Source organism: Schistocerca gregaria, chromosome 8 (assembly GCF_023897955.1).
Source record: "Schistocerca gregaria isolate iqSchGreg1 chromosome 8, iqSchGreg1.2, whole genome shotgun sequence".
Classification (NCBI taxonomy): Eukaryota; Metazoa; Arthropoda; class Insecta; order Orthoptera; family Acrididae; genus Schistocerca; species Schistocerca gregaria.
The window spans coordinates 330,691,205-330,705,368 of NC_064927.1; the positions used below are offsets into that span (position 1 = coordinate 330,691,205).

Consider the following 14,164-nt stretch of genomic DNA (forward strand, 5'->3'; position numbering starts at 1 on the left):
GTGTGTCTATCAACATGCCAGCACTTTTGCTTGGTAAGTGCATAAGCAAGATTAACAACTGGTGGAAAACAACAAATTGGAGGTTAACAAATCTATACTCAAAGGAGCCGCACTCCATCTAAACACCCCAAAAATGGCAACTTAATGGCTACCTAGAGTAACAAAATTAAGAATACCATGCTTATAGATTGACTAGAATAAAGGAATAAATAACACATACACGGCCTCTGATGGACGACAAACTGTGTTGGGCTATTGAGCAGTGATTAATTTAAGCTATCCACAACATACACTAACCAGGGTAGCAGCATACTTAAAGACAAGTGTCGAGCAAGAACCCTGGTCAGAAGGTAATAGAACCAATACCAATTTACAACTAACTACAGCACTGAAGTCAACTGATGACAGGTTGACCATTACCAATGTCACATATGATGGACAGTCAATAGACTGAACACTCATCTGAAGCCCAAGCATAATGCTGAGGGGCGAAACGCCCAGCGCAAAGCATGTTTAGTGCAAACACCTAGTTTGAAACAAAACAATCATGGAACTACAGGGTGATATTGCAGCTTGCAGTGCAAATACCAGGGCCCAAATATAGTCTTAACACAAGGCAGGACTAAAGCACACTAGTTTCCCTCTCAACTAAAGTTTCCAAACCAATCAAAACTAGCAGCATTCCCTTACATGGTAGATGTACAAACACTTCCGTCCATACCCCACAATCAACTAAAACAAAATAATCATTGGCACATTTCAGATAATACTTTAAAACAACATACTTAAATATGTTTGTTTACCACAAGCCTTAATTAGTTAACAGGTTAGACTGTTATTGATGCGACTCAAATAAGGTAGCAAAGTAAGGTCTGCAATTGTACTTTGCTATTTAACACCTGTCATGACAAGGAAAGAAAGAATCCAGCTAACTAACTGAAAGTCACTACTTGGATTCAGTATTTGATGATGTGCTCAGAATCAACAGACAAAGGTGAGCGTCAAGTTTACACTCTCAAGCAGTACACACAGAACAAGAGCATAAGGTGAACATTACATAAATTGCTCCTTGTTCAATCATTTACACACCGACGAAACAAATAATCTTTTCTGAATTACTGCAGACGCTGGAATCCCTAGTTGCTTTCAGATGAAACAAATAATGGTCAAAACATCTTACTTTAAGTCCGATGACATCCATAGTGTAGAAGTTTCAGTGTCTAAGCAGGCCTCATCCCCTTGGATCCACCTGCAACGATGGCAGTAACATTGGCTGCTCTCATGGCTTAAACGATGCATCACACCAAACCATCAACAAATGGGGTGGCCTGCTGTACGCTCCCAAACATCTGCAATCACAGGTCCTCCTCCTGACTGACACTCTCCCACAAACACGGCAGGGAGTTGACCGCAGTAATGCCACAGCACCCTCTGGCTAGAGTAAGTAAACAGCAGAGTGCGAAGCAGGAATTTCAAAAGGAACATGCTACAGACAAGAAGGAAATGCAGAGAACCAACTGTAATATTTCGTCACGGTTCATATACACATTTTTTTTTTTTTCACGTAGTATAATACATAGCGACCGTTCGATACAAAAGCATGAAGCTCCACAAGAGAACATATATGTTGCCTGTCCATGATATTATTGTTCAGATTCCCCACAATGGCTTTCTGTTAAAATATGAGAGCAAGAGTGTATTCAAGATCGGAGCTGGGGAAGGAGAACAACGATTATAACTCATATTAGTTTCATGTAAGTGGGAGGGGTGGAGCAAACAAAGTATAGTTCCTTTACATAATGAAAGTCAAATATATTGTGAAACTAATAATTAACCACCAAACATTTCATACACTACTTTATAATAAGTACCTACTGCCTGCATGTATGTAACTGAAATGGAATAGTTTGGTGGGTTTTTACATCTTATTTTGCGGTCAGGTAAGTAACACTCAGCTATATGTAAATACTTCCCTATACTCTTTTTTAAATACATTTTGTCATTGGTTGGTAAAATGAGAAAGAAAAATATCAGTAATTGAAGTTACAATACTACCTGAAGCTTTTAGAGTCCATAACTATTTCAAATTTTTAGTTGGGAGGGGAGTAATGGCCAAAGGAGACATAGTTATGAGGATTTTTGTCAAATGACTACAGTTTCTACTTGTCAGTATCCATTATATTATGTTCTGCCTCTCTCCAAACTGACACTGAATTGCAGTGTCTGTCTTTGTAGCATAACAGTATGCAAATGCAGTTTGCAAAGATTGTATTTGTCATCTGGAAGGAGGAAGGTGCATGGGTGATATATATTATGAGAGGAGTTTGAAGAGATATTATTTCCACCAATGTATATCTTGCATGATTATAATGATGCTGAAATTAGATGTACCAGCAGATGTTGTTTTCATGCACCCTCTGTGCAGTAGGTAAATGATACTCTTATACTATGTACCTCCGACCAAAGTAAATATGAAGGCTCACTGAGTAGTGATAGAGATGTAAATAGATTAACACACCACGCAAGTTATGCATTTCTGTCTTTCAGATTAACACTTTTATTACACAGAAAATACTGAAATACTGGAGAATGAGGATGTTGTAAGTATTACTGTTCCTGTGGTCACATGCTTACTATAACAAATGGTTAATGCACACCATTACACACAATGTATCAGTTTTTGGTTGGAAAAAAAAAACTGTGAGCCACATTCATTTATCTTTTATTTCAGATCTTACATCTAGTTGTCATTACATATTATGCATAAACATTATTCTTCTGTGATTAGGTATAGCGCTACAGAGGTTTTAAAGATCTAAAATGTTCTAGGTTTACACTTTTAATTACTACAAAATAATGTATAATTTAGTTATGTTCGCCTCACACAGTGTGGAATATCAGTTGCAGAATACTGCATCATGAAAAGTCACTGCAATCTGTTGCAGAGTTGATGTTCTTCTTCTCATATCATCAATGGCCATAGCTGAGAAGTGTTTTCCTGATTCACATTTCATATTTATCTAGTTTCATTCCAGAAAACAACTCTTACATGTGAAATTTATGATTACTGCAATAATAACTGAAGCAGCGAAGATTGTCAGGCATGCACGTTGAACAGTTTTCTCCCATCGTAGGACATTGAGATTGCGGAGCACACAGAATCCCACCAGGAGACCAGCTATACCACCACCAATATGAGCGAAATACCCAGTCTGAAAATATGTAACATAAAGTTTTAAAAGTGAGTGCAAGAGTTAAACATAAAAACTAGAAAACCACACACTTTCTCATTTACATGTGAACCATGCACATACTAATAACAGAAACTTGACAAGGCTAATCTACATTACTAAATTGCTATTCTGAGGAATGGTTACCCAATCCAAGTTGTAGGTTGCCTATCTAACATGTTTCAAAACCAACAAAAATTTTGTTTTCAATATTTCATGTAATTATTAACCAAATTTAAAAATTTCAGTTACTATCTTAATCTATACATTAAGAGATATGATGTTATGTCAAAGCTTTAACACAGTGAGACAACTATTACAGCTTCAAAAAAAGGAATAAGCATAGCTCATGATGCACAAATTAGCAAGACTATATTTATCCAGTATTTCAGAATGAGAGCACTTAGCAACTTCCAACTAACTTTAAACATAATGTCAAACGTTTCTAAACATGCTTAACATCAAATAATTAATGCATTAACTCATTTGTAAAGTAATCAGAAGTTTTAAATTGTTTTATACATATAAAACATTTAAAATGCTGGTAGGGTACACTAACACGGTAAACATGGCTACAACTTGTAAGTACTTCTAAATCTGTTAGTAATTAAGTGTCAAATACTGACAGCAGGACATCCAAGCTAAGTGCTGCACTATTATTGTAAACAATAGTTGATATTTTCAAAGCTGTGTTTATATATCAGGGACTACTTTACAGTATTTATGGTTAATTTAAAATTATTATTATCACCTTTGTTTTCAAAAGATAATGAAATTATCTTACTTAGTGATATTAATGTAAACTTCTCAATCAAATGGAACAACAAAGTAGAATTTCAGAATTTGATGAGTTCCCACAATCGTACATCAGTGTTGACTTTCCTACTAGGATCACATTTGACTGTCAAACACTGATAGACAATATATTCATAGATTTAAATTTGTACCCAAACTTCACTGTCACCCTAGCCTTTAATGGTCTGTCAGACTGTCATGATCAGCTCATCACTCAGCATGACAATAGACCTCTCAAGAAAACAATCTCCTCCTGGAAATCAATCAGACTTATGAACGAAGAGTCCTTGGAAATTTTTAACTATAAGCTGCAGCATGAAGATTGACATTTAGTACACAGAATAGATAATGTTGATATCCAGTTTAACATATTCATAAATGAATTCGTATCACTCTTTGAAGAAATTTTTCCTAAACATTTGTTGGGAACAATATTTCCTCATCCTTAAAGCAGCCACAGATCACAAAGGGGATTAAAGAGTCATGGACATCAAAGAGGGAATATCAATAATTGACAAAATTATTTAATTGGATAGATAAAAAAATCTACTCAACATTTAGAAGCAGAACATACACATAAAAGACTACTGTAATTGGCAAGCTTTCAGAGGCAGTGGCTCGTTCTTCAGGCAGAAGGATTGAATGGAAAGGAAGAAGGGTGAAGGAAAAGAACTGGAAAGGTCTAGGAAAAGAGGTAGATTTTGGGAAAGTCACCCAGAACTGCAGGTCACCCTGTACGATAAGTCTCTCCTGACCCACAGTTCTGGGTGACTTTCCTGAAATATACCCCTTTTCCTAGACCTTTCCAGTGCTTTTAATTTACTCTTCTTCCTTCCCCTTCAACCTTTTTGCCTGAAGAAGGAGCCACTGACCCTAAAAGCTTGCCAATAACAACAGTCTTTTATTTCTATGTTTTGCCGCCACTTGGTGAGCAGATATTTTATCTACCCAATTAAATAAAGAAGAAACTTTATATCACAGCTGGAGTGTCCAAGGGCACTGGATTAATTAGCCACTATAAAATTTATTGTACGATCCTAAGAAAGGGATTTGAACACCAAAAGAACTGTATTATGAACAAGAAATTAATATCTCTAATAATACAAGGGTGGTTTGAAAAGTTCTCAGAATCACCATGAGGGTCAGTGCTAGCACAACAAGCTGTTCATGAGATATTCATTTGACTGATGCCTGTAAACATATGCCATGTCAGTGCTATTGGAAGAGAGCTGTGGCGATGATGTGGCTCTGTTGTTACCACATAGTGATTTGCGAAGATGGAAGCAAAGAACATCCATGACAATTTCCAGAATACACTGGGGGCTCTGCTCCTTCATATTCAACTGTTGCCAAGTGGACAAATTAGTTCAAATTTGGTCAGGAGAGCTTAGATGATGTTCCACGCAGTTGTCGTCCAAGATGTGTCACTACTCCAGGGATGGTTGCAAAAGTGCACAAAATGGTCATGGAGGACTGCTGATTGAAATTGCATGAAATTGCTCATGCTTGTCAGATGTCATCTGAAAGAGTATATCACATTTTAACTGAAGAATTAGAAATGAAAAAAATATCTGCAAGATGGGTCCTGCGACTCTTGATGCACGCCCTCACACGTGCTGTCGCCGTGGCAAAATTACGCGAACTAAGGTATGAATTTTTGCCACACCCACCTTATTCACCTGATATGGTTCTGTCAGACTTCCATCTCTTCTCAAAACTGAAAATTTTTCTTGGTGGATGAAGACTTCAAATGAAAAATTGATAGTTGGCAACTATTTTGCAGGCCTGGAGGAAACTCATTTTCGAGATGGAATCAAGGCACTGGAACATCGTTGGACCAAGTGTATTAATCTACAAGGGGGTTACATTGAAAAATAAAAAAAGTTTAAATGATGTAAGTACTTTTTTCTCTTCCGTTCCAAGAACGGATAGGATTTGAGATAGGATTTGAGACAGTTGCCCATTTGTTCTCGGATCCCATAGGGCCATGTTTTCTCAGTAAGTACTCTGTGATCAACACAGTCAAAGAGGCCTCAGATAGGCTGCAAAATATGTTAACAGGCAATGTCTTCCTGTTAAGGCATCTGAAAACATTAATGGTAAATGAAAATATAGCTTTGGTTGTGGAGAGACCTTTTCTCTGAATCAAAATGGGTTTCTACTAATTACTACAAGGTTTTTTAGATGACTGACTGCACTATCATGTATTAGTTTTTTGAGGACTTTAGTAAAAAATACAGTCTAAAAAGAGATATGATGATAGTTTCTAACATCTGAAGCATTGCCTTTTTTGTTGAGGGGCTTTACAATAACATACTTTATTTTGTCAGAGAAGGTACCTTGTTTGAGAGCGGTATGAAATATATGAGCCAGGACTTTACTGAACTGATTGCAGCAAGCTTTTAGCAGTTTGCTGAAAATATTGTTGATCCCAGTTGAGTTTTTACTTCTTAAAGAAATTTTGTGTTTTCTTCCTTCCTGTACTGTTATAGGGGGTACACGTATCTGCTCTAAAGAATTTGGAAAATGATCTTTTAGTATTTTTTGGCCTTTTCTAAGGAGCCATTGTGTCCTTATTTCTCAGCAACACTTAAGAAGCGATTATTGAAAATTTTTGTCACATGCTCTTGATTTTGTACCTGTCTATCTTCATCGCTGTGAAAATTTTTTTGGGTTGTACTGGGACAATTTGCTCCAGTCTCACTCCTTATCACTTCCCACACAATTTTGATTTTGTTACTAGGTTAGTTAATTTTGAACCATATATACAAACTTCCTGACTTCTGGGTAACTTTACTTAGTGTTTCATAATATTTTTGTAGTGATTTAACTGAGTAGAGTTCTCTAAATTCGTTGAGGTGATGAACAGCAGTTGTTCCCTTTTGCATGGAATCTTAATATCAATGGTTATCCAGGTCTTCTTGGTGGGTTTTTTGGTGTGGGCTTTGTATATTCATTTTGGGAAGATGCTTTTGAATATTAGCTCAATTTCATTACTGAAAAGATTGTAGTTGGAATTGGCATTGTCTACATTACACACAGATCTCCAATCTATGCCTTGGAGATGTAATTTAAAAGTCTGGATAGTTTCTTCATTAATTATCCTACCTATTTTTCAGTGGGGCACTTTCATTCTCATAAATACATGCACTGTTAATATGGAATGTTTGTCCATCATGGCCAGAAGGAGCATTCAGGACTTGCCTCATAGTTGTATGGAAACTAACTACAGGAGCAAGATTATATGTGGACATCTAATTTCCTAGGTCTGATCCATCTCTGGAATTTGTTAGAAAGCTTACATTGAAGCCCCAAAGCACTATTACATCTCTTCTGTGTCTGAATATGTATGTTAAGAGAGCATCTAAGTGTTTCAAAAAGAGACTAAAGTTCCCCGAAGGTGTTTGGCATACTGTTACTAATGATGTATGAGAATTTTTTATACCTACCACCTCAGAATTATGGAAAAAGAGCAGCTTACCTTAAAACTCATGCTGACCTGGGAGCAGCAACAGCAGAATTAGAACAGTTGAGAGATGCAATTGGCTGCAGTCAAATAGAGGATAGCATAGATGACAGGACTGTGATCAAACCTGCCACTTCAGCCAAGAGATTTGAGATATGCTGCAAATCTGCTAACTTTAGGCCTCTCCAACAGCTACACTGCTCTGGAGACTGTGGTCAAAAATTTGCAGACTACCTGTCAGAGTTCAGGAACACACTGACAAGATAGGGAAAACTTTGCAAGCTATAGTTAGGAGTAGTCAGATGGTAAAATTGACTAAGAAGATCTTTCTGCTAGGGAGTAATCTGGGAAGGGGAATGTCTGAACTAGGACAGACCTCCCTGGGTTGTAGATATCAGGTAATAAATATTTTTACAACAACTGCTGGGCTCAGAAATGTCACCTGTGACTTACACTATCTAGCAAAAGATCTTGGGAGTGCTGGGAAAACTATGGACTGTAACTTTAAGCATTCAATTGAGGATGTCAGAGGACACACCATTGAGAATGATGTTCATACAAATGTAAAGACTGTTTCACTATTTAAGTGATACAAGGATACTTAAATGACGCATTCCATTGAAGGTGTGAATGTGGAACTGCATGAGACACTCAATGTAGTAAGGTGATCAATAGAACGTGGGTGTGACTGATGTATTGTCCCTCACATGACTGCAACACTTATGTTACGGTCTTCATCAGAATGTTTCTGCTAAGAAGTTATGGACAATTTTTTTTCCCAAAGCATTCTGTTTAATTAGAACACTTTCAGTCCAATCCCAGGCGACTTCCAATATTTTCACTAAGCTTTTCTTACGATAAATATTCCCAAAAAACAGAGCTGTTGAATAGTTATAGACCAGTTGCAACAATCAGTGAAGAAACAAAAAGTCATCTGACACAACAAAAAAGGAGAAATGGCAACAATCTTGATACATTTACACTTTTCCATCAAAAGCTTTTTCAAAAAGAAAAATAACAGAATGTTATCTGAAAGTCACAGAAATTGAACAGATGCATCTAGATAGATACAAATTAATATCACATTGATGCAATACAAGAAAACGAGGATAGTATATATACGCAAAAAGTGGGAAAAAGTCCCAAGCCCTAGAAATAACTGAATACTGCATTGAACAGGTGCTGTACTTCAGTTGTACACTGGGTAACATATGAGACAGCAATTTTGATGTTCAATAGATCTCATCAGGAAATGTTTTAAATTTCATTAAACAATGAGAAGGTGTAGTAACAACACATTGTTGAAACAACTGGGAAGTGATTTACATGACTGTTTCAATACAGGTTGCATCTTAGGTAGTTCTGATCAATGGCTCTTAGAGTTATTGATCTCTATCTTCAGTTTGGTCCTCATTATAACATTCTCCACAAGAACTAAAGTACAGAGTGCAACAGTGATTGAAAACTTACTGCTATATCCCCAACTGACTTTCATGAAACAGATGTGAGACTCCCTTATTAATTAGTTTATCCAGCCATAATGATCAAATGGTAGCAATGAGGCATCTCAATAAACCAGGTTTAAAAAAGAAAGGAAATGTTAAATTTCACAGAATAGCAAAATGCTGATTCAATTACACTGTTAAGAAGGAATTTGTTGCTGTTGTGGTTTTCAATCTGGAGACTGGTTTGGTGCAGCTCTCCATGCAGTTCTATCCTGTGTGAGCCTGTTCATCTCTGAATAACTACTGCAACCCACATCTTTCTGAATCTGCTTTCTGTATTCAGCTCTTGGTCTCTCTTTATCATTTTTACCCTGCATACTTCCCTCCAATACTATATTAGTGATTCCTTCATGTATCAGAATGTGTCCTATCAACCGATCTCCTCTTTTGGTGAAGTTTGCCACAAATTTCTTGTCTCCTTAATTCTCTTCAGTACCTCATCATTAGTTACATGATCAGTCCATCTAATCTTTAACATTCTTCTGTAGCACCACATTTCAAAAGCTTCTATTCTATTTTTGTCTAAACTGCTTATCATCCATGTTTCCCTTCCTTACATGGCAACACTCCGTACAAAAACCTTCAGAAAAGATTTCCTGAGACGTAAATATATATTTAGTTTTGACAAGTTTCTCTTTTTCAGAAGTGGTTTTCTTGCGATTGCCAGTCTACATTTTATATCCTCTCTACTTTGGCCATCATCAGTTATTTTGCTGGAAAAATAGCAAAACTCACCTAGTCCTTTAAGTGTCTTGTTTCCTAATGTAACTTTCTTAGCATCCGTTGATTTAATTTGACTACATTCCATTATTCTTGTTTAGTTTTAGTTGATGTTCATCTTATATTTTCGTTTCAAGACACTGTAAATTTCATTCAACTGCTCTTCCAAGTCCTTTGCTGTCTCTGACAGAATTACAATTTCATTGATGAACCTCAAAGTTTTTATTTATTGTCCCTGAACTTTAATTGCAACTCCAAATTTTTCTTTTGTTTCTTTTATCACTTGTTCAATGTACAGATTGAATAACATCACCAGTAAGCTACAACCCTGTCTTACTCCCTTCTCGACCACTGCTTCCCTTTCATACCTCTTGATTATTACAACTCCCACCTTGTTTCTGTACAAGTTGTAAATAATCTCTCATTCCCTATATTTTACCACTGAAACCTTCAGAATTTCAAAGACGGTATTCTAGTCAACATTGTCAAAATCTTTCTCTAAGTTTACAAATGCTATAAACATAGATTTTCATTCCTTAACACGCTTTCTAAGATAAGTCATAGGGTCTGTATTGCCTCGCATGTTCCTACATTTTCCCAGAATACAAACTGATCTTCCTTTAGTTATCTTCCATCAGTTTTTCCTTTCTTCTGGAACGAATTCATTGCAACCATGACTTATTAAACTGATAGTTTGATAATTTTCACACCTTTCAGGAACTTATTTCTTTGGAATTGGTATTGCTACATTCTTCTCGAAGTCTGAAGGTATTTTGCCTGTCTCATACATCTTGCACACAAGGCTATCAGCAATTGTTACAGGATTTATGGGAGAAATGGGAAGAAGTGTCCTAAGGACACATAATAGGTGAGAAATTCGATTCTTTCATGAAAGAAGTATTACTTCATTATTAGTCTAGTATTCTTTTTGTGAAGAGTCCGGGACATTTACAGAGGGAGCCAAAGGAAAGTGTGTCTACTGTCTGAGATCAGTGTATCTTATGCTTGACAGAAGGAGCTTTATTTAATGCAAAGGACTTTCTCAAATCAAGACTTGAGGCAATATTATGAAAAGGATAGATTGCTACTCACCATAAAAAGAAGATATTGAGTTGCATACAGGCACAACAAAAATACTACTAAACATGTGAGCTTTCAGCCAGTTGGCCTTCTTCTAAAGTAGACCACACACACACACACACACACACACACACACACACACACACACACACTCATGACCACTATCTCTGGCCATTAATGCGGTGTTGCAAGCAAATGCAGAAGCAAGCTGTGTGGTGGGTGTGAGGAGGGGGCTAGGGTGGCGAAGTGGAGGGTAGCAGAGTAGGGGTGGGGGGATGGTAGAAGGCTGTGTAGTGCTGAAATGGGAGCAGGGAAGGGGTGGGGAGATGAAGGACAGGGACTAATGAAGACCATGGTGTTAAGGGAATGTAGGACATACTGTGGGGAGAATTACTGCATGTAAATTTCAGAAAAGCTGTTATTTGCAGGAAGGATTCAGATGGTGCAGGCTGTGAAGCAGTGGGCAGCACGCTCAGCAACTGGGTAGTCCAGCCATCTATTGCCCACAGTTTGTTGGTGGCCATTCATGTGGCCAGACAGCTTATTGGTTGTCTTGCCAATGTAAATGCCACTAAGTGGTTACCACTTAGCCTGTAGATCATATGACTGCTTCCGCTGGTAGCTTTGCCTTTGATAGATAGGTGATGCTTGTGGTCAGACTGGAGTAGGTTATTGTGGGAGGATGTATGGGAGATACCTTGATTCTAAGTATATTACAGGGATATGAGCCATGAGGCAAGGGATTGGGATCAGGGCTGGAGTAGGGATGGACAAGGATATTGTGTAGGTTTGGTGGGTGGCGGAACACCACTGTGGGAGAGGTGGGATGGATAATGGGTAGGATATTCCTCACTTCAGATCGCAATAAGAGGTAGTCAGAACATTGACTGAGACTGTGATTCAGTTACCTCAGGCCTGGATGGTGCTGAGTCCTGAGAAGAATACTCCTATCTACAATATGTACATAAATCTATTTATATGTTAGTCAGGCAGTAGTAGCCGACCGCAGCAGATGCAGTAACAGATAAGTAAAGTGCTTTTATGATATTTATGACTTCCTAACCAGGAGTGAATTTCATTATATCATCTGTGTGCTTTAATAGTTTAGTTTCTTGAGTTTCTGTGTGTCAATTTAAAATCTAATAGCCACAGTTCTCACGTTTTTCTTTGCGTCAGAAAGTAAACTGATTTTGTGATATATTACAAGTTCCTTATCAGCGGCAAATTATTTAGTTTCACCTGAGTGCTTCAGTAGTTAGGTTCTTGAATATCTGCATATTACTAGACACAGTCCATGCATTTTCGTCAGGCTCTACATCAGAGTTGCGCAGCATGTGCCGATAGTCTGTTTATGTGCATAGTTTAGTTTTCCACGGTCTTTGGTAGGGACAGGGACTGCGATTGTTGTGTGCAGATGCGAGCCGAGTTGGTGACACTTCGCTCTCAGCTTCAGGCTGTGATGGCTTCAGTTATACAGCTGCAATGGATGGGCACCACTGTTGTGGGCCGGCCGTGGGGATCCAACAGATGTCCAGGTTGTCAGAGTCCTCCAATCAGTCCTCACCGGTGGCCAACCCATTTACTGCTCGCATTGAGGCTGACCCCTCACCTGTGGTTGAGTGGGAGGTCACTGCGGGGTTAAGCAAGCGGCAAAAGACTTCCCAGGTGGGTGCACGTAAGGCCTCCCTGATTTGTCTGACAAACAGATTCCAGATGCTGTCTGTGGCTGACACTGTTGCTGAGGCGGATGCTGTCGCCTGTCCTGTTTCAGAGGAAACCACTCAGTCTGCAAGATCTGGGCAATCCCAGAGGGTGGGACTATTGATAGTTGGGAGCTCCAATGTTAGGCACGTTATGGGGCCACTTAGTGACTTGGCTGACAAGGAGGGTAAGGAAACCAATGTGCACTCCGTGTTCCTACTGGGTGGAGTCATTCCAGATGTGGAAAGGGTCCTCCCAGATGCCATGAAGGGCACAGGTTGCAGTCAACTGCAGGTGGTTGCTCACGTCGGTACCAATGATGTGTGTCGCTTTGGATCAGAAGAGATTCTCTCTGGTTTTGAGCAGCTAATAGAAGTGGTAAAGGCTGCCAGTCTTGCATGCAAGATGAAAGCAGAGCTGACCATTTGCAGCATAGTCGACAGGACTGATTGCGGACCTCTGGTACAGAGCCAAGTGGAGGGTCTGAATCAGAGGCTCAGATGTTTCTGCGACTGTGTAGGCTGCAAAGAGTGATTGGGTTTCGTGTTCTGCTGAATAGGTCAGGTGTCCACTATATCTAGGAGGCGGCTACATGGATAGCAGGGGCTGTATGGTGTGGACTGGGCAGTCTTTTAGGTTAGAGGGTCTCAGGAAAACACAAGATGGGCTTCAGTCACAAAGGGTGCAGGCTGAACACAGGAAAAACTTAGATACAGGAACCATTGGTATAACAGTTGTAAATTGTTGTAGCTGTGTTGGGAAAGTACCAGAGCTCCAAGTGCTAATAGAAAGCACTGATGATCAAATCGTTATAGGCACTGAAAGCTGGCTAAAGCCAGATATAAGCTCAGCCAAAATTTTTTGAAGTACCTAATCGTGTTCCGAAAAGATAGGCTAAACATGATTGGCAGTGGCGTGTTTGTTGCTGTTAGAAGTAGTTTAACTTGTCACGAAATTGAAGTAGATACTTCCTGTGAGTTAGTATGGGCAGAGGTCATTGTTGACAACTGGAATAAAATAATAATTGGATCCTTTTACCGATCTCCCAGTTCAGATGATACAGTTGCTGAAAGGTTGAAAGAAAACTTGAGTTTGATTTCAAACACGTACCTGACTCATATGATAATAGTTGGTGGTGACTTTAATTTACCCTCGATATTTTGGCGAAAATACATGTTTAATTCTGGAGGTATGCATAAAATATCCTCCAAAATTGTGCTAAATGCATTCTCGGAAAATTATTTTGAGCATTTAGTTCATGATCCCATGCAAATAGTAAACCATTGTGAAAACACACTTGATCTCTTAGCAACAAATAATCCTGAGTTAATAAACAGCAACAAAACTGATATAGGGATTAGTGAACACAGGGTTTTTGTAGCAAGATTGAATATTGTAATCCCCAATTCCACGAAAAATAAGCAAAAAGTATACCTATTCAAAAAGCCTATAAAAATACACTTGACGCCTTCCTGAGAGACAGTCTCCACTCATTCCAAATTAATAATATAAGTGTAGACCAGATGTGGCATAAATTCAAAGAAATAGTATCAGCAGCAATTGAGAGGTTTATACCAAATGAACTAACAAATGACAGAGCTGATCCTCCTTGGTACACAAAACGGGTTACAACACTGTTGCAGAAACAACAAAACAGACATGCCTAA

General features: G+C 38.4%; 1 protein-coding gene across 3 annotated transcripts in view; it reads right to left on the reverse strand.

The window, feature by feature from the left end:
- Window positions 1-2,705: 2,705 nt before the first annotated feature.
- Window positions 2,706-14,164, reverse strand: part of LOC126284385 (protein rhomboid-like) — a 113,840-nt gene continuing 102,381 nt past the window's right edge. The window contains exon 8 of one of the 3 annotated variants that reach the window (XM_049983271.1): window positions 2,706-3,212. In XM_049983271.1, the coding sequence (XP_049839228.1) occupies window positions 3,027-3,212 (186 nt within the window). In that variant the 3' untranslated portion in view covers window positions 2,706-3,026. The remainder of the gene's footprint in view (window positions 3,213-14,164) is intronic. The other 2 variants (XM_049983272.1, XR_007551475.1) reach the window with 2 other exon arrangements.